The 24889-nt window shown below is 52.6% G+C and overlaps 3 protein-coding genes across 3 annotated transcripts; all 3 read left to right on the forward strand.

Annotated features, from left to right (window-relative positions):
- Positions 1 to 1068: 1068 nt before the first annotated feature.
- On the forward strand, positions 1069 to 2033 carry N7539_008360 (dihydrodipicolinate synthase family protein; the record flags this gene model as incomplete). Its single annotated transcript, XM_056937960.1, has 2 exons — positions 1069 to 1428; positions 1452 to 2033. 2 exons carry the CDS (start codon positions 1069 to 1071, stop codon positions 2031 to 2033), a joined length of 942 nt encoding a protein of 313 aa, XP_056787052.1.
- Positions 2034 to 4090: 2057 nt separating this feature from the next.
- N7539_008361 (beta-N-acetylhexosaminidase) lies at positions 4091 to 5896 on the forward strand (the record flags this gene model as incomplete). The annotated part of the gene is made up of 1 exon (XM_056937961.1): positions 4091 to 5896. The coding sequence occupies one exon, from the start codon at positions 4091 to 4093 to the stop codon at positions 5894 to 5896; it is 1806 nt and encodes a 601-aa protein (XP_056787053.1).
- Positions 5897 to 22612: 16716 nt separating this feature from the next.
- Positions 22613 to 22792, forward strand: N7539_008362 (uncharacterized protein; the record flags this gene model as incomplete). Its single annotated transcript, XM_056937962.1, has 1 exon — positions 22613 to 22792. One exon carries the CDS (start codon positions 22613 to 22615, stop codon positions 22790 to 22792), a length of 180 nt encoding a protein of 59 aa, XP_056787054.1.
- Positions 22793 to 24889: the final 2097 nt, after the last annotated feature.

The following is a 24889-nucleotide window of genomic DNA, read 5'->3' on the forward strand; positions in this document are numbered from 1 at the left end:
CGAGGAGGCGATAGGTATCCATGGCTTTACCTGGTAGTACAAGGCTCGGCATTTTATACTTCCCACTCCATGCATTGGATCCTCACTTGAACCTTAGGGGCCAACCGACTTCAGATGCATCGATATTCTCCAAACCTCCATTTCCAGTCTACAGGCACCCCTCTCAGTATACCCGGTAATAGGTAGTCAGCTGAAGACTTGACTAATTCAACCCCGAAGAGACGAGACGCTGGGCAGAGTCCCGCTACTTACTTTGCCGGTTCCCCGACCCCGCAGATGAACGCCCGCGTGGGGGGGGAGCTTCTCCACCTGGTTTGACTCCGACTTGGTCAAGCCGTGCTTGTTGCGGCACAATGCCATTCTGAATGCAAGAGGTGAAGAGGGGGAGTTCCTTGTCCGGGTATGGATGTGGACTTGGAATTCTCAATCCGAAATATCATGGGACTATCCAGAGACATGTCTAGATGATGTATGCTCCGGGAAACGGAGGTATGATCTTTGATATGAAATCGTGGGATCAAAACTCAAGTCTGGGTTCTCATCGCTGGTCGCGAGTACTGTCATCATTGACTACATACCTGTAGATTTGCAGATGAGGGGGTCTGTCCGGTTGCGATGGGGGGGTCGGTCCCTGTCCTGGTGGGGGGAACATCGTCCAACGTGGGGGTCGTCCAAGTTCAGCCGAAGTCCATGCGGAGAGTGGAGGGCAAGACGGGCACGAAAGTATATCCGAGAGGACGGATACTTAAGGGCCTGGAACCCTCAAAACGACCAATCCATTGATGAAGAAAGAAGGGTTGCACGTTCCGTCATCATCACGCATTCACCAGTTATCTCATGTAAGAAGGAGAATCTGCCGCTGCGAGGAATCGCAAGCGGGATCGTCGCAACACCTGAGAGAACTGACCGGATAAGTCTCCCTCGCAGTGACGCGTACCTACTCGATCAATCGCATCGTGCCCTGGACATCGACGCCCGACAATCCCGACGGACACGACTGAAACCACCCACTGCCGGTCCACACTCTACATTGCCGACTTCTCACCATTCTTCCGACACCTCACCACCATGACGGCATCAGAAAACACCAATGGCACGCACACCCGCCCTGTCCTGACGAAAGGGGTCTACGTCCCCACCGTGGCCTTCTTCCAACCGGACGAGGAGGTCGATGTTGCCACGACGGAGAAACACGCCGCCTACTTGGCCCGCAGCGGTGTTTCCGGTCTCGTGACGCAGGGCAGCAATGGTGAAGCCGTTCACTTGGATCGCCAAGAACGCAAGGCCATCACCTCCGCCACGCGCCGGGGAGTAGCAGCGGCGGGCCATCCCCATCTCCCCATCATTGCAGGCTGCGGAGCTGCGTCGACGCGTGAAACCATTCAGCACTGTCGAGATGCGGCGGAGGCGGGCGCCGATGCAGTCCTGGTCTTGCCCCCAGCTACTACCAGGCGCTGGTCACCCGCGAGGCTTTGCATGCCCACTTTGTGGCCGTGGCGGGCGCATCTCCACTGCCGGTGCTGCTGTATAACTTCCCGGGTGCTTCCGCCGGGGTGGACCTGTCCTCCGATGACATTCTCACTCTAGCCGCTCATCCCAACATCGTTGGCTGCAAGTTGACCTGCGGTAATACGGGGAAACTCGCGCGTGTCGCCGCCGGTGCGAAGCCGGGTTTCTTGACCTTTGGTGGCTCGGCCGACTTTACCTTGCCGACTCTGATCGCGGGCGGACATGGAGTCATTGCCGGGACGGCCAATCTGATCCCCCGCTCCTGCCTCTATCTGATGGATCTGTACGAGCAGCGACAACTGGAGGAGGCACAGCGCATCCAGGCCATCGTGGCTCGTGCGGACTGGGTGGCGGTCGAGGGCGGATTTATTGCCGTCAAGAGTGGGCTTCAGACCTATCACGGATATGGAGGTCTGCCCCGGCGGCCGTGCGTGATGCCGGAGCCGACAGTCGCGGCGACCATCCACGAGAGATTTAGCGAGGGGCTGGAGTTGGAGAGGTCTTTGGAAAAGAAGTCGGCATAGATGGGGTCTGGCGGGGACAGCGGAATGGACAAGGACCAACTGGAAAGACGTGGGATGGTGCAGGTGATGCTGCCGCGAGGCATGAAGTGCGCATGACCATGATAGATATATTGGCTGGACCTCGGGTGGACTCTCCAGATTGTCCCGCGCGGTCACCACCTTCACCTACCTGTGATATGCAAGGTCGGGGTCACCAATGGCTCTGGTTCCACCTCTCTGCTCCCCTGTTGTCACGTAGGTCGGATTCCGTTGAGGGCTCTCGCTCGTAGATCGATAAGGGATCTTTGCAGTACCCGGTAGAAGGATGATGGTCTTGCGAGACTACTCCTGTGGGTTCTCGTGGCTTGTTCCTCTCCATCTCGTCCCCGGGCCATGACGGTTCCCCGCAGTGCCGGATGGGACCTCTGCTGGGCCGAATGTCACGGTCGTACCTGAGGCTCGCGGCCGCATGTCGCGTGGTGTCCCGTATCGGTGCTATTTGCAAAATGCCTGGGCTCGGCAGAAGTCGGTCATGGTGACGCCGGTCTCGTTTTCCAAGAAACGGTCTCCCCGGCAGCACGGACGATCTCGCAGGACGACCCTGACAGTACTTCCATCGATCCCCGCGTATGTCAGGCCACGCTTGCGATGTCTACGGATCCAGTCTGGGTTGAGATTCAACTGTAGCCGAGCCTCGATAAGCGCACATGCCGCTAGTTTCCAGCCCCACGGATGTAGACTACTACTCTCTCTTCAGTCCCGGTCTGCTCGGTCACTCTCTGCCGACCCGGTCGAACTGCGACAGTGTCAACTTGTCAAGTGGTATTCGATGGTTACGTCAGAGTCAAAGCGCCGAGGAGGAAGAGGTTGTTGCGGCAGAGGTCAGGTGGGAATGGGTTCTCGTTGGTGATGATCAGTCAATCTTTCATACAGTCGGTGACAGACACATCAGAAATCTCGTGGAACGAACAGAGAGATGAAGGACGGGGAGCTCAACACGAGCAGTCCATACCTAGGTACCTGAGGTATTCTTGACAACGTAATCTACAGTACCTCCGATCTTTTATCCTCTGGACCTCTACTATTAGTGTATCAGATTCCGTAGTATACTGCCAAGTGCACACTAACAAAGTCCAAACATGACGGATGCGAGAAAGCGGGAGGCGAGACCTCCACGAGACCTCCAACCCATCTCAACATGAAGTGAGTACCTACTCCAACTGCGCGGGGAGTCGACTGTGTAGTGTGTAGTATAATTGAGAGAAGTGTCGCTTTACTCTCCAGTCGTGGAAAGAGTGAAGATGAGAGAGACCAGGTACAGAACCATCGGCAAGCTCGAATGTAACCTCACGGAGGGTCCAGACCCAAACAGGCAACGCAGAAGAAGCTCCTCCCCTGCCCGCAGACCCACTTCCACTCTCGCCTCCACCTGGGGTTCTCCCAATGATCGCAGAGAGGGAATCTTCTTCCGCCAGATAGCCTCCAACCCCCTCCCCAAACAAAGTACCTGGCACGGCTTGTCGGGGGGAAGAATTCAACCCAACTGATGATGACCTTCAGGAAGCTCTGCCACACAATGACACCGAAACATTCGGCCGGTGGAGCTCGCTCAGGAGCTCTCTTTCGATAGTCAGGTTGCGACCGACACCTCCGGATAGCCGAATGAGGTGGTAACACTCCCCCTCGTGCAAAGGGCAGAAACAAAGAGGGGGAGGAGACCGGTCGACAGGAGAGAGCACGAACACGAACGGGATGGAATGCACCAGAGAGGACGGTCCAAGCAAAGCAGCTCGACTAGGGCGGCAGGTCAACGAGATCAAGATCCAACCTGCATACCTCACACTTCCCCTTCTCCACGTTTCGCTGCGCGCTGCAATCCCTCCTCCCCCTCCCTGGTCATCCGCAATCGGACCGCAGACAGGACGGAGGATCGGCATGCGACGCTCCTCATCGATTTAAATACTTCCAGCTCGCCTCGAATCATCCACGCTTCGTCTCCCTCAAACCATCACCGTGCGTCTCCCAACACCACTCCTTCAAGGGTATCTCGCACTTCCGCGACGGGAGCCTCGACCACGATGAAGGGCATCACCTGCTTGGGTGCGTTGGCGCTGTTCACCTCGGCGGCATCGGCCGTCAAGGTGAATCCCTTGCCCGCGCCTCGCTCTATCACGTGGGGTCACACCGGCCCGATTGCCATCTCGAAGCCCGCTTTGCGATACGACCAATGCCAGGACGGCCATGAGGGGATCCTGCGCCGCGCCTGGGACCGTACCTGGGCCACCATCACGGATCTCCAGTGGGTGCCCGCCGCCACAGAGGCGCCCATCCCCTCATTCCAACCGTGGCCGACCGATGCAGCCCAGGCCAAGCGCGACACCGCGACGACCGCCGTCCACTCCGTGCAACTGGCGATCGTGGATGTCGACGCGGATCTCCAGTATGGCGTGGATGAGTCCTACACCTTGGAGGTCACGGCCAATTCGGGCGTCATCCAGATCAACGCCCACACGGTGTGGGGGGCGATCCATGCCTTGACCACGCTGCAGCAGCTGATCATCTCGGATGGTCAGGGCGGCCTGATCATTGAACAGCCCGTCAAGATCGAGGATGCTCCCTTGTATCCCTACCGCGGAATCATGATCGATACCGGACGCAACTTTATCTCGGTGGCCAAGATCCTCGAGCAGATTGACGGAATGGCGCTGTCCAAGCTCAATGTGCTGCACTGGCATCTGGATGATACCCAATCATGGCCCATCCACGTCAAGTCATATCCGCAGATGACCCGGGATGCCTACTCCAGCCGAGAGGTCTACACCGAGGCCGATGTGCGCCGAATCCTGGCCCACGCCCGTGCTCGTGGCGTCCGCGTGATCCCCGAGGTTGACATGCCCGGTCACTCGTCGTCCGGATGGAAACAAGTCGACCCCAATGTGGTCACCTGCACCGATACGTGGTGGTCGAACGACGACTGGCCCAAACACACCGCCGTGGAACCGAACCCGGGCCAGTTGGACATTATCTACAACAAGACCTACGAGGTCGTGGGCAACGTCTACAAGGATCTGTCGGCCCTCTTCACCGACAACTGGTTCCACGTGGGTGGTGACGAGCTCCAGAACAACTGTTTCAACTTTAGCGCGTACATCACCGAGTGGTTTGCCGAGGACCCCTCGCGCACCTACAACGACCTGTCTCAGTACTGGCTGGACCATGCGCTGCCCATCTTCCGAGGCACCGGTGGTCCCCATCGTCGGCTGATGATGTGGGAGGATATCTTCATCAACAGCGATGCCGCGCACGACGTCCCGCGGGACATTGTCATGCAGTCCTGGAATAACGGGGTCGACAACATCAAGAATCTGACGGCCAGCGGATTCGACGTGGTTGTCTCCTCGTCGGACTTTTTGTATCTCGACTGCGGGTTCGCCGGCTTTGTGACCAACGACCCTCGATACGACGTGATGAGCAACCCCGGCGGCGACGTTACGTTCAACTACGGCGGCAATGGTGGTTCCTGGTGTGCGCCGTACAAGTCCTGGCAGCGGATCTACGACTACGACTTTACCACCAACCTCACCGCATCGGAAGCCCAACATGTCATTGGCGCCGAGGCGCCCCTGTGGTCGGAACAGGTCGACGATGTCACCATCTCCAGCAAGATGTGGCCCCGTGCCGCCGCACTCGCGGAGTTGGTGTGGTCGGGCAACCGTGACGCGTCTGGCCACAAGCGCACCACGCAACTGACCCAGCGTCTGCTGAACTTCCGCGAGTATCTCGTCGCGAACGGAGTCATGGCCACGAATCTGGTGCCCAAGTACTGTCTGCAGCATCCTCATGCGTGCGACTTGTATTACAACCAGAGTGCTATTACTCCCTGATCGTGTCCTTCACTCGGGCCATCTGGCGTCTTGCCTTTCGTGTGTCTACGCTTGGGCCTTCGCATGAGTTGGGCGGTGACCGGGAGCTCTCTACCTACATGACGTTCGATTCCGCGACGAAGGTCAAGTTGACGTTCACTAGGGAGTGTGCTCTTGTTTCTAGCATTAGTTTTCTTCTCGATACCCATTTCCAATCTAGTTTCTCCCGGCTTTCGATCGCCCCAACTCCAAGCATAATCAAATCGTATCAACCATTCATGCACCGGCTCACAGTTCAAGTATCCCACCTTGTGACCTTTCTAGCTGTAAGTAAGTATCAAATTCAACACAGGGCAATCATTGAGTAGATGAGGTGATTGACCAGGCCACCGCAATCACCCAAGGTACGAGGCACATCTCATCAGAACATGCCAGTCCAGAGAAACCTTACTAAGAACATTAGATCCCTTATCCGTTCTCTTAAGAACGCTTCCCCTTGACTATCACCCATCCAGTCAATCCCCGGTCTTCCCACTACCGTTCATCAATCTTGAAGCCTGAGAAACTCTCATCCACTCCAAATCACCCTGTAGGCAGTGAGGCACTAGGCAGACAGGCATGACCCCCCCAAACTCGACCAACCCTGTTTTCTGACGCTCATCGTGGATCCATCCACTTGATGCCTCGCCGCCACTACTACCATTCAATGACTGCTCTCGGACACCTTACCCAGTCATCCAAGTCCCCGAGGTGATCGAGCGCAGATCCCAGCACCGAGTCAGTATGACGTAAACAGTGATGAAACCCCCCCCCCCCCCCCCCGTGTCTAAAGCGCAGCAAACCAGCCTTTGAAATTGAAAACACTGCATGTCCCACGGTAGATTCGTCATCCTGTTCCAGTACCATGCTATCCAAGCAGCACCATGAATCTGAGTAGTAGGGCTTATAGCCCGCTGCTCGTTCCGCGATCAAGGTTCGCATCGCAACCGAGCCGGCAGCCGGCCGGGACATGGAGAAGTTGACTGGGGCTTACTGCTATTTCCGGAATATTCTTGTGTCGTACAAGTTGGGAAACACAGCCCTCCGGTAGAATGGGTATGTTTTCTCCAGTCAATGGGGAACAGACGGGTCTTGGATGAGACGAGACACGTGAGAGGGATTTCTTTTTTTCTTGCAGGGACCCTTGGCTGCTGTGAAAATGATGCGGTACGGTGGCACGTTGAGATGCAAGACGCGTGCTCGGGTTTCTTCGTTTATGCTTGCCAGTTCCATCCGGAGTACTGCAGAATAACGAATGACGGCAGCTTGTGGCAGGGGAAAGACTCTGCCACGAGGTTTCGCATACGCGATGAAACGGATGAATCTTCATCAGGCCAAGCCAGCCCGGGCCTGGGCCTGGACAGTGACAGTGACAGTGACACTGGAGGTGAGAGCACCGCGACAGTGCTGTATTCCCGGCCGAGTTCGGTGTCGTCGGACCGTGTCGGCTTTTGAAGCTCTCGTGTGGCGTATAGCCTCTTTCTGACGTGTCTCCATTGGAAGGTGACTTCTCATACACACCACTCCATGTACAGGAGTACCGTCTAGGGCAGTGTGTACTCGATTCGGGTTTCAGCAAGGAGAACCCGGATGATTGGGACTGGAGTGGAGGAGGATTTTGTGATTTCCGATTCATCTTGGCCCGTTGCGATTAGAAGGTAACGAAGGATGAACACTTGGAATCCGGGGGGCCGAACCTCAGGATCACAGATGATCGTCGTCCAGGTCTTTGAACTTGAGATAGGATGTTTTATTCTCTGTCTTACTGTTTGGTCTAGGGGGGATGGTGTGCGAAGGAAATTCCCTCTCTGGATTCTCATGACTTTGAAACTTCATGCTGCACAGAACATGTGGGACAGCTGGCGACAGTCCCACGTTACCCCCCGCCCGTGAGATGGGGATTTGAAGTCGTGGAGGGATGTCGATCGATAGACGTTGTTCCTTAGCATGGAATAAAACTCAAGGGATACTTCATCAGAAGAACGGTGAAGATCCGATCAACATCACATGTTCATCGTTCGAAGCAAGATGGAAACAAAATGCTTTCGTAAATGAGCCAAAGGCAATATCTAATCCTTCTGCAGGGGCCAGAGTATACGCAGATCCCCGGCGTCATACAGTGCGTAGAACACTCTGAATCTGGCCCAGCGCATGTACAATGATGCTCTTGTGTCCTCGACAGCACCAGTATTGAGATTGCCATTCGTCAGGGTTCCATTCTCGGAGTTGTAGCAGCTTGCCAACCTCTCGTTACAGCGTTCCCTCCACTCGAAGCATTTGATTCAACATGCAAGCACTCACCTGAGTCACCTGTGTACATATCATGTGTCGTCTTTCAAACGAGTCACGGTTCATCCGTCAACCACTAAGCTTCTCGAATTCACGCCGAGTCCGAAATCCGAGGACACCGTAGCAAACAATCTTTTTCGGAAACCTCATTGAGAGTACTCGACGTACCTACTCCATGGAAGTTCGGTGCTAGACCGAGACATTCACGTGTGGCAGGATCCACGAAGACCCGGACCGTCGGAATTACAGGAAAATTGACGTTTCAAGTGTTTTGGAACATAAGTGAGACTGTGCGAGGGAAAAAGTCTGTACTCGTGCGGGTACACGTATATAAATGATGCGAATAGTACACGTGAGACACAGAAGTATCTACTCGAGTTAGAAAGTCCCCTGAAGCTCGCTTCCATGAAGATTGGAATCTCAGTTGACATTGATTTTGAAGTGATTTCACCGCTATGGATAGATAGAACGTCTAGTCGACTACGTCTGATGATGTCCATGGGAGTGATCTACCAGCATGGATATTGCACACCAATCTTATGGTAAACAACAGAACCCGACAGTAAGGATCGGTCCACCGACTCCGCTGAGATGGACCCGACTCATTCCTGGGAGAGTATGTAGTGGACATGGTTCTTTTTCTTCTTCTGCAAATCCCGGCAGTATCCATCAATGGACTATGGAGTAATTACGAATCATCTCTTACGAATCATCTGACTTTTCCAAGGGTGGAGTAAGAAAGTGAGAACCGTGAGGTTGAACAACACATGGCTCCCGGAATGGTGTTCGCCCGTCCATGTAGACATGTACTACATCAATTGCCTCCATATCTTCCGGTCAGAGACCTTTTTTTTTTTTCGAATATTCAATTCTCCAGGCCTTTTGAAAATTCTCACGTGTTTACAAAAGTCGACAGGCGATCGACCGACGACCTGGTAGGCTGGTACTGTAGTACATCCTATTCGGAAACACTCACCATGAAGTTTGAACTATGCTTCTTGCCACCACCCATTCCTTCTCAACCATCATAGAGAAAAAAGAGATTCAATAGCGCACCCCGTGGATCCGTCACCACCCTTCCCCAAAAAGAATTGCGCAACCCACCGGCCCAGAATGTGACACATCGAGGTTGACGTATCCATCCACATGCATATCATTTCCTGTGTCCGTCGGTTCACCTTCGTGGGTGGGATCGTCCACGCCGACGCCATGCTCTGGATCCACCCACGAATTCCCTTTTGGCTTAGTGCGTGGTCCACCCCGAGTGTCTCCCGAGATCAACCTTAGTTTTGGATCTGGGACGCTGCCGATCCCCCTTTTGTCTTGAGCTTGGCTTCTGGACATTGATCTGTAGATAAGCAGCAGGTTGGGGGTTCTTTGAGTTCGGTGAGCTTGCTGACAAGACACTTGGTTGAAGTGTCATGGGTCGGGGGCATAGCTTGTTTTGGCTGTTGGGCATCAAGTGAGGGCTGTTCATGCTTCATCGTCATAGGTTATGAGGTATACGTACTATCCAGTATCCATATTTAGCAGCCACCCGACGCAGCACAGAAGATACAATAAACATAGAGGAAACATTGATGGCCGTCTATGCTTGCTACACTCGGTCGCCGTCTGTCGGCTTTCACCAGGTAGGGCACCCGGCTCTAAGTTACTTGGTGAATATTCTTGTTGGTGGCAAACATCAGCAGCAGGCAAACTGCCTCATCTCAAAGTGACCGTGCCCTCATGATTACATTTCGATGCAACCTTTTCAGATCCAAGACTAATCCATGGAGGTGTAGGTATGTAGATCCGGTCTAAGATAAGCGCCTCGGCCGATCTTGCAGCTTCCAATGACAAGGTCCACTCAAACAAGGACAGTGCTTGACGTGAGATATCCCACAGAGGATCATCCTGAGGTTAAGCGGTCTGGTCGGGGCTAGCTTGCTTGCTCAACATTTTTACGCTTGGGTTCTATTTACGTGGTTGCTGCGCTCGGCGATCCACGGCACATACGCACGAGAGTATAGTCGACAAGCCTGTAGCGAGAGTCATGTGCATTCCTCATATTTTTGACAGGGGCCTTCCCCAGAAGATTCCCTTACACCGCGGTGGAACACCAATGATCCCAAGCACAGTGCAGCACTGCTGAATGATCGACTACCAAGACTCGGAGGTGTTCGGTCTGCATGACTTTATAGTTCAAGAGAGCTGGCTTCGCCACAGGACGGGATCCCCACTGCATGGCGGATTGGACCAATTGATGGAATTGCAATTGTATGACCCCCACGGTCTGTCTCGAGTACTTGAGATCGAAGCGTGCTCGTGCGTGTTACACTATTGCAGTAATGCAGTAGTGTTGGTGTACCCGCATGGATCCGCTTCCTTTTTTTGCCTGGCTGGTCCAGATTCAAAGGTGCATTAGTCGGGTGCAGTGGAGGTGCGCTGGAGGTGCTCCTGGAAGCAGGACGAAAGAGGCGTAATGTTGCGATCTATAGTAGGAACTTGGAACTAGGAACTACCAGAAACCAAGAAATAGTAGTGCCAGACTGCCAGTACTACTGCTGTGCCCCAAGTACTGTACATGAGGAACGGAACTTTAACCTTAACAGGACACGGGAGGGTTCCATCGACTAAGAGGATCGCCCCCGGGCACCTCCGTAGTCGATGATGTTCGCTTTTGAGATAAACCTTGAATGTCACACATGCATTGAGGATCAGGGCTCTTGCACGAGGTAAGATTGAACTCTGAATCACGGGTGATCGAATCGAGTTTTGAACAGGATGGATCTGTCTGGATCGATCTCGTTCTTGCTGACACTGACCCCGTATTACGTTGACATCCTGGATGGACAATATGTATTGAGCGACGATGGGTGATGCTCCCAACCTAGGTGTAGGTAGTGGTACCGTCTGACTTGATTCTTTATAGACTTGTCGTGTTCAGTACGCAATTCCCTGGGCATAGGTGAATATAGACAGCGCTGGGAATGGAAGGTCTGGAATGGAAGGTCTGGAATGGAAGGTCTGGAATGGAATGGATGTACAGCAGCATGTTGCAGTGATCCTCTAGCGAGGGTGATCAGTGATTGTCTTACAGAAGGAGGCCACTGCAGAATCAAAGCCAGCCTATTGAACGACTGTCAATCTACCTTCCAATTGCGGTCGGCAGCAGGGTGTTCCAGACTGAGTCATGCCAGACAGTGTGCCATCACATAATTGCTTATGAGGTTCTGAGGTAGGCGTTGCAGAGTGTCCTTCATGTGTAATGTGAAGCAAGCTCGAGGTCACTAGTAGCTACTAGCTACCTCCATAGTAGTGACTAGTGAGAGAGCAGTGCCTCGTGAGATACCTCTCCTTTGACGGGCGCCTGTTGTCCCTTGGCTCCACGGAATCGAACCGTGCCCCCCTGCCTCTATTTGACCCATCCCCACAATGTTTGCCTGAGACTGGACTGGCCCCCTTTTCGGGCATTCGACCCTGGGCAGTGGGCAGTGGGCAGTGGGCAGTGGGCAGTGGGCTCGCGTTGTCTGGTCCATGTGCGAGCAGGGATCTTCCTTGTTCACTTCGCAACCACGGCAGGGGATTGTTTGTCCGGGGTTGGACATATCCTTGAGTCCTGAGGAGGCCTGAATGAATTCCATGGGTAGAACTGTGCTAACTGCCAAGCGAGGGCTGTTTTTTTTTTTGAGCGAAATGGATGCTTGCGCCAAGTGACCTCGTGTCACCGACGATTGTGGACCAATTTTGGCTTTGAAAGCCGGGGGTCAAGATGCGAGTCTGAAGGTGCATGGCACTTTGTACTCGCGATGGTTGGACATCGGTGGACTATGGTAGAGCTGGGGGTGGTCTTGCAGGTGGTTGGTTTGCACTCTGGGGACTGAGGTTGATCCTGTCAGGTTCCTTCAAGGTCAAGATACTTTGTGCGAGGCACAGCTGTACATTGTACATGGTATAGTAGTGAGTGCGATACATCGACAAGTGCGGATCCAAGATTCCGAGCCAATGACTGTGGTATGTCTGTCTGCAATTCATCTGCTGCACGTGCGCCAGCAGGTGAGAGTGGTGGTTAGATGTTATAGTTCAGACATGTTCCAACATGTATGCCTGCAAAGCTGGAGAATGTCAACAATTCTATTTGTTCACTGCTATCTAGAAGATCCCTCACCAGATCAGACTCTCCGAAGATCTTTTGTTTCCACGAAGCTAAGCTCTACATTCGGGTATCCTTTCCACACGCAGAAGCAAAGATGGAAGCGTTGGTGCCGTGTCCACAACTGACAAATCGCAAGATGACGATCCCGAAGATCCATGTTCATGCACGGACTCTCTCCCATGCACGTCTAGCGAGGAAATTTAAGGATTCTGTTGCTTCGATTCGTGGCCGTATCCGGTTTGTTCCCCGGCCGGCAAGCAAGACAGGGTGAAGGAAGTTGGATCTCGAGGAGCGAACTTGTACGGAAAGCATGCTTTACTGGAAAGAGCAATATCTTGCCGATTAATCGCAAAACTTTGGTAAGTTGCGACGGTCGGCTCGGGCAGAATCCGTTGAATTGTCTGGACTCTGGATTCAGTCGGGGGGTAGACCGTGCACGCCCAGCACTCACAGTAACCCGAAGCCCTGCGACTTGACCTGCAGCTCAGTCGGAAACACAAAACCATGGAGTCGCTTCGCTTGATGGCCCTGAAGAGAGTTAGACCTGGGATGCGAGTAGCAGGGAATCACCTTGGCATGACTCATATGTATATTAATTCGAGAGATCTTGGCCGTCTGCTAGGCCTGACTATAGTTCTGAGGGTAACGCTGTACTATAGGACCCTTGGTGGTGGTGGTAGCTGTCATGCAACTACCTTACCTGCGACGGCGGTGTTTAGTGTAAAATGAACTGTAGCTAGACTCGGTATTTTGAGGTCAAAAAGCATAAACCGTGGCAGTCTAACATGCCCGAGACCACCAAACAAGACGTGTATAACGAAGAATTGATACCGAGAGGAAACAGGAGAGAGGAAAGGTTGTGAGAGATATAGCCAGGGAATAATGATCGACACCGTCAGACTTGCCGCTCTCATACCCTCGCCATCAATGCCCACGATAGATATACCCTTGACAGCCGAACTGAGAAGCCGGTCAAGTCGGGAATGGAACTTGTAATCCTGCATCGACTTGTTCCGTCCGTATTATGCTATTCTGCACCGCGCTTGAATGGAACTCGTCAGAAGAACGACGATCAAACACTTGACATGGAGACACCTGGCTACGAGTCACAAGGTCCCGCATTGGCAATATAAATCCAGTGGCCCCTGGTTTACTCATGGCTTATTCGAGAAGGTGCTAATGCACGCAAGAAATGGATCTCCTTTGAATTCTGCCATGCGAGACCCTGGTTTCCACTTCCAGTTCACTGTGACATCCATGCCAGGTAGAAAGAAAAGACTTGATGCAGTGGCCGACATTGCATAATTGCACTCTGTGTAGTAGGTACTGTGTAGTGTGTTTTGATGTGGATAGGTAGGTACTCCCCCCTGCTTGATAATATTGCGTTCGCGTGGATGCCACGTTTTTCCCATCATCTGATCATGCAGATTGACCGGGATACTTTCGGGGCCAGGAGATTGACTAGCATGAGACGGGGAGGATTGCTCCGGTGGGGGCCAAAGATTGATCATTATACCAAAGGGAAGAGGCTAGGAAAACTCGCCGTACGGAGGTCTCACAGTAGTAGTACTGACTCAGTACTACTGAGTCACTGACTCCTGAGTGAGATTGAGCTTGATGCGTAATCATGCCGAGACATGTTGATGGATCCCGTGTCTGGCGCTAGTATGATCCTGTCCACTCGATGATCTGAGCGTTCGGCGTATGAGGAGTGTCCTGGTTTCTCTGGGGCTGGTGGAGTGGTCCCCCGTGGAAGAATAGTTGCATCTCTTTCTTTGTAGTATTGTGTGCGGAGTGCTGAGAAGTTAGTGCTGATGCGAATTATTTTCACTTGTTTGTTCGAAGTGGCAGCCACATGGGTGACAGGGGTGCTTAGACCGGTCTGGAGTCGGAGGAATTAATTAAACATGGCTGGACCGGTAACTAACTAATGAGGTGATCTCTGCTTACTCAATGAGTCATGTGGTCTTGGTCTTGCCCTCGACGAGATATACTCGAAGTCTCGAACTCTTGGCGCTAGGGAAGGCCTCGGACTGATGATTATTTGATCCAGGAGTTGGATGGACTGGTCTATGGCCGTGCGCTTTGCGCGGGACGCTTTTCCTCGTGGAATGGAGCACAACCCCCGAGACGTCGGCTTCGATTGGGAGTGGATGGGAGTACTGCGGACACGTTGTTTTTGGTCTGGTGTCCCGTGGTATACAAGAAAGCATACCGTGTGGGGTTGGGGAGACATTATCTGAATGAGCATGACTGACAGGATCGAGACATCTGCGGACCACATCAGGAACATCTCAGATCATGGTCACGGATCAGTCGTATCAGGGGTATGATTCACAACGCCCACTGATGGAGTAAGGTTTGGAGAAGCCATGTCCATCGGCTTCGTGCATCACTTATCCTTGTATCGAGTGGTGGCTATGGAAAGACCCCAATGGAAGTTGCCTTACTCGATCCAACCAGATGAGCTTCCTGATTGTATCCGGCATTCTGAGTTAGGATATAGTAGATTTCATGCCTTCCTCGTTCCAGCAATCGACATCCACTAGATTGATATTGCCAGGACCGACCTTATGTCAGGATTGGCGATAGAGAGGCCCCAATCCACTCACTCATTCATCCCGCGTGTCTCTGTGGCTGATGATCCAGCTATACAGATTACAGAGTAGGCAGGTAGTTGGTAGTTACTTGATCTTCTTCATTCTCTTACCTACGGGGTGATTGCCCATTCATCTGTAAATTCCAGCCAACAACAAGAAGAAATATCGGAGAAATCCGATCCTCTCCGTCCCCGATCATCGTCAGACCAGTGGATCCCTGGATAGGCGGATCTGGTGGAGCGCCCACCTGTCGATCTGCTTCGCCTTGAAATGAGCATCCACTCTACCCAGCGCACCGCACGTTGTTTCCCACCCACGCTGGCCGAATATTCATTAATTCAACCATGCAAGACAGAGACAGACTGCATGTCCACAGTGGCGGGCTCAGAGACGGGCTGTTTGAGATTTGTGTGGTGGGCATGACTCCATGAATCTGGGAGAGCGGGACCTCTGACACGATGCAATTCATAAAGGTACTTTTCTCTTCTGATGTTGCTGAAATGATCGTCTATGGGAGGGTCTGTTGCGGAGAGAGGGCGCGCTACAGATGTCTATGATTGGCAATCTCATCTGAGACCCCGAACAAATCATCTCGCTGACGGAACACGGTATGTACAAGCTGCTGTTCTGCAGTCGCCGGGGATTCAAGGAAGGTGACCAAAGCACGTAGAAGTGGTATCAAGTCGAGTCTCCCGAGTGTTCGAACGGCAGACTGGAATCTCCCGCTTTTGATATTCTGTACGATACTTCCGAAATGGCTCGCATGGAAGCCGTAGCTTACACCATATGGACTCGTGGGAGTAGATCGTTGACAGTGCGGTGCAAGCCCATGGGCATCACACGATAGGCCGTGTGCGTCTAGTGACCATCAACAATGTCGAGCCTGAAGGAGCCTCCATCATGACCGGACATGTCGGAATGAGTAAGAATCTCCATGACCCATCACCGCCCGTCATACACACCGTCCCGCATTGAGCGATGACACCACACGTGACACCATCGTCACTCGACACTCGACACTCGACACTCGACACTGCCCCCTTCCCGTCTTCCACCGTCCCATCAGGACCCCCACAACCCTTGCAAGGCTGACTGCCACAAATTGGCAAACCCCACCTCCTGGGCAGAATACACGATCGCTCTGACGCAAGACAGAACATACCACACTGTACGACCTACGGAAACCAAACACCGCAGAAGGTCACACCAAACCCCACAAAGAAATCAATAAATCCCCAATCCTGGTCTGGGTAATCGTGTGTCCGTCCACCGGTCCAGTGTCCCCATCCAGATTCCAGATCCATTTGTCCCGAGTCCCGAGTCCCGACACAATGGGACCCCGGCTGCATTAGCGATGGGAAGTGGGGATCCCCTTTCGGGGTCGCCGATCCTATCGTAATCGCTTGCGCAGGAGAAATGATGGGGGACTGGTAAGTCCTAGCCTGAATGGGCTATGTTTTTGTCTTGGGGTGATCTCTTTGGGGAGGGTGCTTGTTTAGTTTGGGTGGATCGTGTGCTTCTGTGCGGGAGATTATTTGTTCGGGTAGTACCGAATGTTAACATGTATATATGTATCGATTGTTTGGAGAGTTGGTTGTACGCGTGTATAGTCGTGGATTGTGGACTTTTGACGTGGCAGGATATGCTTTGGCAGGATATGCTTTGGCAAGGTATGTCCACACGAGGTGATGCACGTAGATGCTTCACTACTTACAGGAGAAATATACTCTACACCCACTTATTCGAGCGCCAAGTCAGCGGTCAACCCGCACTCTCGATGCAGAATCAGGAAACACCCGTTTCATTGAGCATGGGAAGACGTTCGCTTCTGAATCCTTAAAGGAGACTCGCGTATATCATCCCCCAATAGAGCCTATCGAGCCAAGACAACGACAGAATCACGTGGATCTGACAGTCCGACTACGCTCCAGATCCGGTAATCAGGGCGGTACTGCGGACGTGGGATCAGTGAAGTACCCAAGGTAGTAGTACTGTGGTTGTATACATGTACCTACAGTACATCCCCTCTAGCGGTGCACCCTGTTCATCCTTCATGCCTTACACAGCCCTACGAGGATCTCGACCCACGCGAACAACTACCATTCGAACCCCCCCCCCCCCCCCCCCCCCTGCTAGTCTGGATGATCCTAAAGTCAATGGCCATTGGAGCGGGATGCAGATAGACCGATGCCCGAGCCTCATCCGGGAAGGGAAAAAAAAATCCACAAAAAAGAATCACAAATGTCCGCCGTCACTGACATGGCAACATGGTACGAATCTGCTGGGTCAGCCGGGGTCGTGGCCTGGCCGTCGAGGGTTGGTAATCCTGCCCTGCTCCTTTTGGAAGCTGACTGTCAGCTTTGTGTTTCGCGTTTCATCCTGATTATAGACGTTTTGTGCACTAGCATCCCGGAGAAGAGTACAGTATGTAGGAGGAGACGCAATACAAGTGGTTGATTGGACAGCCCTGTGCAAGGGGCTAGAGGCTTGGAATGAGCAAAAGTAAGCCTGGGCCGTGTTTCATCTCGCCTCGCACAATATGTCATTGAGAATCGGTCGTAGCGGGCACCCTTTTGGGCAATGACAGGTCGACTTGCCCAGATAGGTCGGAGGTGTGGCATGCATTCGCTTCCGTCTGTTTTGGTCAGCGGGGGTGTCCCGATTCACTGTGGCGATTGGGTGTCATCTGAAGAGCCTCATGTCAGACAGGATGACGGATGAGTATTGTGCATGAAGGGAGTTTGTCATTCAAATCTCCAGCCGAAGTAACAGGAACAACATTTTCAGACGGAACTTTATCTGCGAAGAGTATCAGCCATGAACACGGGTCGTTGGTAGTCGATTTGTCATACTTCCAGCTTGAGAAGTAGTATTTGACTTATCTTACAAACGGGGGAGATCTCCAAGAACGTTCAAGACGACTCGCGTGCATACCATCAAGGACCGATGAAGCCATGGTCTATCTCGGAGCCTCAAAGACCGACGTGAAGAGAACCGCCAATACCGCCATCGTCGCCCAGACCAATGCATACTTGTCAGGAATGAGCATCTCATGCAGTTCGCCAACAAAGCATGCAGGACGCCCGGACAAGTCTAGTCTGCCCAGGCTCGAGTACCCCCCGAACGACCGTCATTGCCGGAGTCGCCGAAGTCGCCGACGGCGTGGCAGAGCTGTCGGGTCTGGCAAACCCACCCAGCGGTGAAGGGAGAACGGGCTGCGCCTCAACTGTGAGGTGTGAAGCCAATAAGCATTGAGGGGTGGTCGCACATCCTGGGGTGATTCGTTTGGGTGGAGATGGGGTTGTGGCTGGAGGAGTGTTTGTACCGCCCAAATGGTCGTTGGCGCGCTTTGCTCACCGTTCGTGCCCGGCCCAAGAGGTGTGTTGACTTTGCGTGTTTTGGGGGGGGGGGGGGCCATTTTAGCGTTGGTCTGCGCCTCCCCAGTTGCGGGCTCGCCGAAAGTTATCTCCGTTTTAAGCTAAGAGTACACGCTAGACCGGACTGGGCCATCGTCGGACTTTGCATTAGCTTCATCGAGATGAGGACGAAGCCTGACAGGTTAACCACAAGGTTGTTCAGCTCTCCACGGGGGAGTTGGGTGCTTGCTTAGCGGATGATTGATCAGTACTACTGTCCCAAGGGATTGCTGTCTAGCCGGGGCCAAAAACAAAATGGCGGCTTGGCCTGAGTTACTTACCACTTACAGTGTACGACTGTACGTTCCACCAGTCCCTAACCCACGATAATCATGCCACAGCAGCATGATGGCTCTAATCTTCAGGATTCAGCAGGGGCCAATCTGCGGCCAGGCCAGCTTCCACCCCCCAAAGTTCCAATCTACAGTACCGCTCAAAGCGATGATGGTCAATTTGCGAGGCTCATAGAGAACGTGTCTACCGTCTAGCCTTTTCCTCTTGCGGACGTACCACTATCACAGCCATCATTGGATGGACTGTCCAGCTCGAGGAAAACGTTATTGTTCCTTGAATCCAATTGTCACGACGAATATCTCGTCGTACATCTGTCGCATACGACTAACGTCCGGCAGGAGCATGCATTGACCGCCACCATCTTAACGCCCATAAGGCTGGTCCATACGGACTCGCCGATGGGGATTGACGTTTGTATGAGCTCAATGAGCTCATGGCATCGACGTCGGACGGACCCTAAATTCTGCATGCGTATGTATGACTATGCAGTCATGCACACCCGCTTCGTATTGCTGGTTGGGGAGTTGCGTTGTGGTTTTCCCGTTTCGAGCTTATTGTTGGGTGCCTTGATTGTGTCCAACTACCTATACACGTACCTGTGCGATAGATTGACTGTCTTCCTCGGGATCCTCCCCGTCGGTGTAAGTGCTTTCTGCGTCTAGTTTCCATAACTGGCGAATCATTAAAATTGGAACCATCCATTTTTTTTCTGGCTCTATTCTCGAAATTCAACGCACATTACCATTCTGCCAGTCAGATGAGCATCTTAGTATGATGCACGGTTCGAAAATTGCGCCGAATATCGATCTCAAAGACCCACCACGCCCGTTGGGACTCGACCCGACCGAAGCGAAAGCGTGCATCACGGCACTGTCTCACAAAAAGGGCATCCATTTGCTTTCGAATGTCAAGGACCTTCCGGATACGGCCAGGTATGAAAGCTATGAGCAGTTGAGCACACGTTTTTGGCAGGCCGCCGTGGAACCCTCGTCATACCAAGACCCAGACCAGGACCATAAATGACCATGTCATCCAATTCACAGTGGATTAGAACTAGATACTGTGGGCCGTCACTGCCGTGTGGTATATTTCGTGAAGGACTACCGCCCACAGAGTCACGGACTATAGACTATGGAGTATGGACTACGGACCATGCGGACACGAGCAACACAATTCCAAATCAATGCCTGTCGGGCGGGGAAAGGGGTGAATCACTGAATACTACTGTACGGCGTACGACTACGCAGTGTACTGGGCAGCACGAGCCAGTTGAGATGTAGATCTGCCAATCATGAGGGAATCTCTGCCGTGCGGCTCCGAGCAAAAACTATTCTGGACTGGAGTTATGCATGCCTCGTCGAGTTATGCCGGGCATATGAATCCTGGGCAGATTCCGTTCAGGGCAATTGTGGATTGGAAATGTGTAGTGTTTATGGTGCTTTTCAGTTGGATACACGTGGTTTATATGGTGGGAGGATTCGGTCTAGTGCTGGGCAGTTTATCTGACTATCGATCATTTCTTCCTGATGAGGTATGGTACGTATGCTAAACAGCATGAAGTTGTGGTACACGTGCGCTTTGGACAGAAAGTTCGTGATTTATTTTTATCACGTTTGGACAGGCCGATAAGAGAGCTCTTTTCTTTCCTTTTTTTTTGTTTTTTCTCTCGATGAGATCCTCATAGGGCAGTTGAATGGTCCTCAACGATTGGATCCAGCAGCGCGGTGCTCATTTAAACTTCAAATTCTGATCTACCGGACTACAGCCAATGACGAATCCCCAACACACAATTTCAGTAGCGCCAGGTACATGGTTACGTATTCGACTCGACCCTCAGGTCGCCTCAAGTGGTACTGGCCGTAGTCTGTACGCCGGCCGAGATGAACGATCGGAAAGTAAGAGACACAACACCCATTTAGATCGTGATCAATGCTCATTTGATACCTCAGGGCAGGTCAACACCTGCCCTCTCGGCTCTCGCGTCCTTTTGCACGAAAAAAAAGCCCTCGGCTCCTTGCACGGCCTGGTCGTCTAAATGCCCTCGATATGGCGTGGTACGAGACGCCAGACGAGGAAATTTACCCGAGGACCGGTCTGCCGGAACGTATGGGCTATCGTCGACTTTGGCGCTCTGACTGCCCAGTCGGGTGCTGTGAGGACAACGAGGCGAGGACACCGACAATGGATTGCACACTCTGCAGTGCCGTAGTCTATATTCAATCTGGTACCTGTTACTTATGACAAACCGAGTCGAGATCATCAAGGTTTCAGAGCGCCGTTTCAGTGCGGTCACACTGCATGATGTTCGCTGTGGGAGTTTCTCATTTGAGGGCAACACAGAACAGTCGACACTCCCAGAGCAACCACCCGAACAAAGGGCAAGAAATCCAACGACAATCGAGGATGGTCATACAATGGCCAGTCCTGCATTCAGCGTCGAGCACGATGGCAGTCAGACGACAAACCTCAAGTGGAAAATCAAGAGAGAATGCTCTGTTTATCGATTTCGTTTCAATTCCGCAACCTCCCAAGCCGCTCATCCGTGTCTGGGTCTGGGTCTGGGTCTGGGTCTGGGTCAACTGTCAAAACGGTCAACCCTTGAAGCAACCCACAACACCAACACGAGCGTGTCAGGCACATGTCTACGGAGTTGCCGATGCCTGACCGGGTCCCCTTGGAACCGAGAGCCTCAATCAAGACCCCATTCGGAGGAGAGAGCTGCTGCCCCCACCCACCACCATTCTGTGAGCTCGGCTGGATGACATGCATTGTATGATTGTAATGCATGCTTGATGACGGCCAATAAGCGCCAAAAGTAACCGGAAGAAGGAACGCACTGGGTCTCCGTTGACCAGCAGTGTCCAACTGTACCCTCAACCATGTTCAGAGTTACAGATTCAAGCCACCCGTCGGGTGTTTCTCCCACAAGGTGCATTTACACTTGCAATCTGTCGGTACTGGGCTGCTTGGAGAAAAAAAAGTGTTCCTGCTACCAGGAAGTTTTTCGAGCGGATACCTCATCCTTTGTTGCTCATCCCGAGGGAGCGCACCCGACAAAGTGCAGATGGATATCGACGCCGGGCAAATACGAAGAAAGACAAGATGGTACATTCTATGATTCTACTACTTTGACTTTCATCAATGTACTACTGTACTGTCGAGTGTCGACGTGATCTCTGTACGGTTGTATACCGAGACGGAATCTTCACTCGGGGATCACAAGATGAGCCTGGGTGCTCAAAGGGTCACAAAGTGAAGACGTCTGCCCACGAGCTTACTGCCCCTCTTGGTAATCATGACTCGGTTCAACCGTGGTCCCGTCGTGAAAGGACGGGCCTCTTTTGGTGGGGGGGGGGACGCGGGAAGATCAGTCTCGGTGGATTCGGTGCGAGATGAGGTTCCGAGGTTGAGAAAGACTGTCCAGAATCTCTCTCACTTTGAAAGGGTTGATTTCTTGGATGAGCTTGGAGGCGTGGAGATTAGACGCTCGCACAGATGGAACACACAGAGGGCAAGAGAGAGAACAAGAGTGAAAGGGAAGCCTGAGGCGGAGTCTTCGTTGTTCCGACGGCCGAGGGGTTTTCCGTGGACTGAGTGACCATCGTACTTCCAACGTACTCACCACTTGACAAGTTGGCAAGTCTCGCTCTTTCCGGAGTTGGGAACCACTTTCTCCGATGCAACACATACCCTTTTGAAGAAAGATGTGAAAACTGAGAACTCCGGACTCAGTAGTCTTGTCTCCTTCTTGATAACCTTTGGAATATCTCCTGGTGTGATCGGCCAAAGATAAGAGAGATATTCGAGTGGTCCTGAGCATTTGCGACCGTCAACAAACGGTTCCGGGCAACGGGTTACCCTCTCACACGAGGAGATGCCTGCAGATCATCAAGGGAAGATGCTTGGTAACATCCCCTTGACTTCCCCTAGCCACTCATTGTGGTCGTTCTGGACTGTCAGTATGTCGTACGTGCTGGAGCCTCCCCAGGGTCGCCTATTCGTCTCGTCCCGTGGCAGTGCTCAATGCCCCCAGCCCTATCGTCACGATTCACCCTCCCCCGAACGGGGCACAGACCTGCAGGTGAACCTGGACATGGGTCCAGCATGGGGACTCGCTTCGAACAAACTCTCCCGGGTCTGAGATGCGAAGGTTTGGACCGGGTTTGACCACGCCATTGGTGCTCGCTGGCATGAACCTGTGCACATCCTTTGACGTCGGCTCGATCCAATGAGAGAGGCGTCAGGGCCACGAAACGATGCTGGGCTCTGCAGAGGAAACAATAGTAGTCCCTGGAGCCTTCAATCAGAACCTGGATACGACAGTCGTAGTACTCTCCAAGTGTATCATTCGTGGTTTAGTACTACAAGCAGTCAAGTACAATGCGTATGCATTCTTGTGCCCTACTGTACGTTACAGCACTCTCCCTCTTGGCTGCAGACCGGTGAATCTCAGGTGTGGTGCACTCTCCTTCCAGCAAAAGGGGTTTTGGTTGACTCTGGCTGCCTTGTCATTGAGACCTCACTGGGAGTGGAAGCATGATTCGACTTCCCGTGCCGTATACTGGAGTTTAGTAGGTAGGCTGGCCCCCTGCCCAGTGCCCATTGCCCAGTGCCCGCTATTCTCGGTCGCCCCAACTGTCTATACTGGATAGTTGATTAGGGAAAGGTTTCACGAGTGTCCCGAGAGAATCATCTTCTCCCAAAAGAGGCACGCAAGTCGAGCCAACGAGAAGAACACTGTGGAGGGGATTTTTGCTTTTGTTACTTCAAGGCCCGGCCCTCATTGTCCAATCCTTACAGGATGCATTTTGTGGAGATGAATTTGGTGTGACTGTGCTCTCTCAGAGTGTCAGGCCTTTTACTCGATCGGGCGTCGTTGCTCTCCACCCCGCTTGCTCCTCTCGTGCTTGCAATCGGGACTGGAACTGGATCGCTTGGGGAGAGTGCATGGATGGCCCACGTCCTGCTCTATTAGGCGATGGCCTGGCGGACTGATTTATTTCCACCGTGCGGACTGTTGACTTGTGATTATTTGAATGTTCCCTTCATTGTTTTTTTTTTTTTTTTTTCTGGATTTGACTTTTAGTTTCTTGTCTGTTTTTGGTCGTAGGGGGGTTTTTTTTTCTTTTTTGATTTGCGATTGTTTTTCTTTTTCCTCTTCCAGACCCTCTTTTTCCTGAGACCCGAGTACCTCCAGGAGACCCAGAGTGCTGCTCTCCTCCACATCGTGACTCGGTCTCGGGTGATGGACATCCTGATGTGGAAATGGTTGATCATTTGTTTATTGCCATTTTTCGGATTCCAGTCCCTTCGTAGTGACAGTTGTTGTATCACCATTCTCCAGAGTGGAATTCTATTTCTATCCTCCTCTAACTCTTCGTGTGTCTTTACCTTTTCCGAATACGGATTCCATTATTTCTTTTCTCTCTTTCCCTTTCCATCAACAAGCACGCATCATCGTGATCATTATTATTGCACCGGGCGCATCGTAATATGGACCTGACGCTATAATCATCTAGTCCCCGGGTTCCTCTCTGCAGTGTCTGCCCCCTTTGGAATGCCTCTCTGACCGCATCATCGCTTCTTCTGACTGGCTCCAGACTGGCTCTGCTTAACCTGGCCATGCGGTCTGTCAGAAATTGAATTATCTCCATTTTATTCCTCTTCTGTCACTGCCAGTCCCTCCGAATGAAGACTCGTTCTCTCTTTGATCGACGCCAATCTCTCCCGTCTCCACTGGTGTCCTCCTTCCCTCTCTCGGCTCTGCCGATGGTCCCAGCTCGTATATAGTTATCATAGGATTCCCTGCGGCGACCATTCTTCTTACATCAACACACTTCCACCCCTCAAGGCTTGACCTGGATAGCGATTGCAGTCCTCGCCCGTCGGCCTCTGCAAGTGGACAAGAATACATATTTAGGGGCGGTCGGCTCACCCTCAGCAGCCATCCGGAATCTTTCAGTCATTGCCATTCCGACTTCGCCAAAGTTTCCTCGACGATCTCGAGGCCCAGTCGGGTATCATCTTCCCCCTCCAGCAATTGCATGCGACCTGAATTCGCTGCCTCCTTGTGGCCCACTCCGCCCTTGCAGCGAGATCATCAAAGCACACATCACTGGGCATCTCGACCTGATAGCAAGGCATTCCATCCATCCTTCAGCCAACGATCCACGTTTCGGCGTCCAACGTGCCCGCTTCTTCAAATACAACCGGTATGTCTTCCCGAAGCCGCGATATG

This window comes from Penicillium diatomitis, assembly GCF_028827545.1.
Source record: "Penicillium diatomitis strain IBT 30728 chromosome Unknown utg000012l_segment0_segment0, whole genome shotgun sequence".
NCBI classification, from domain to species: domain Eukaryota; kingdom Fungi; phylum Ascomycota; class Eurotiomycetes; order Eurotiales; family Aspergillaceae; genus Penicillium; species Penicillium diatomitis.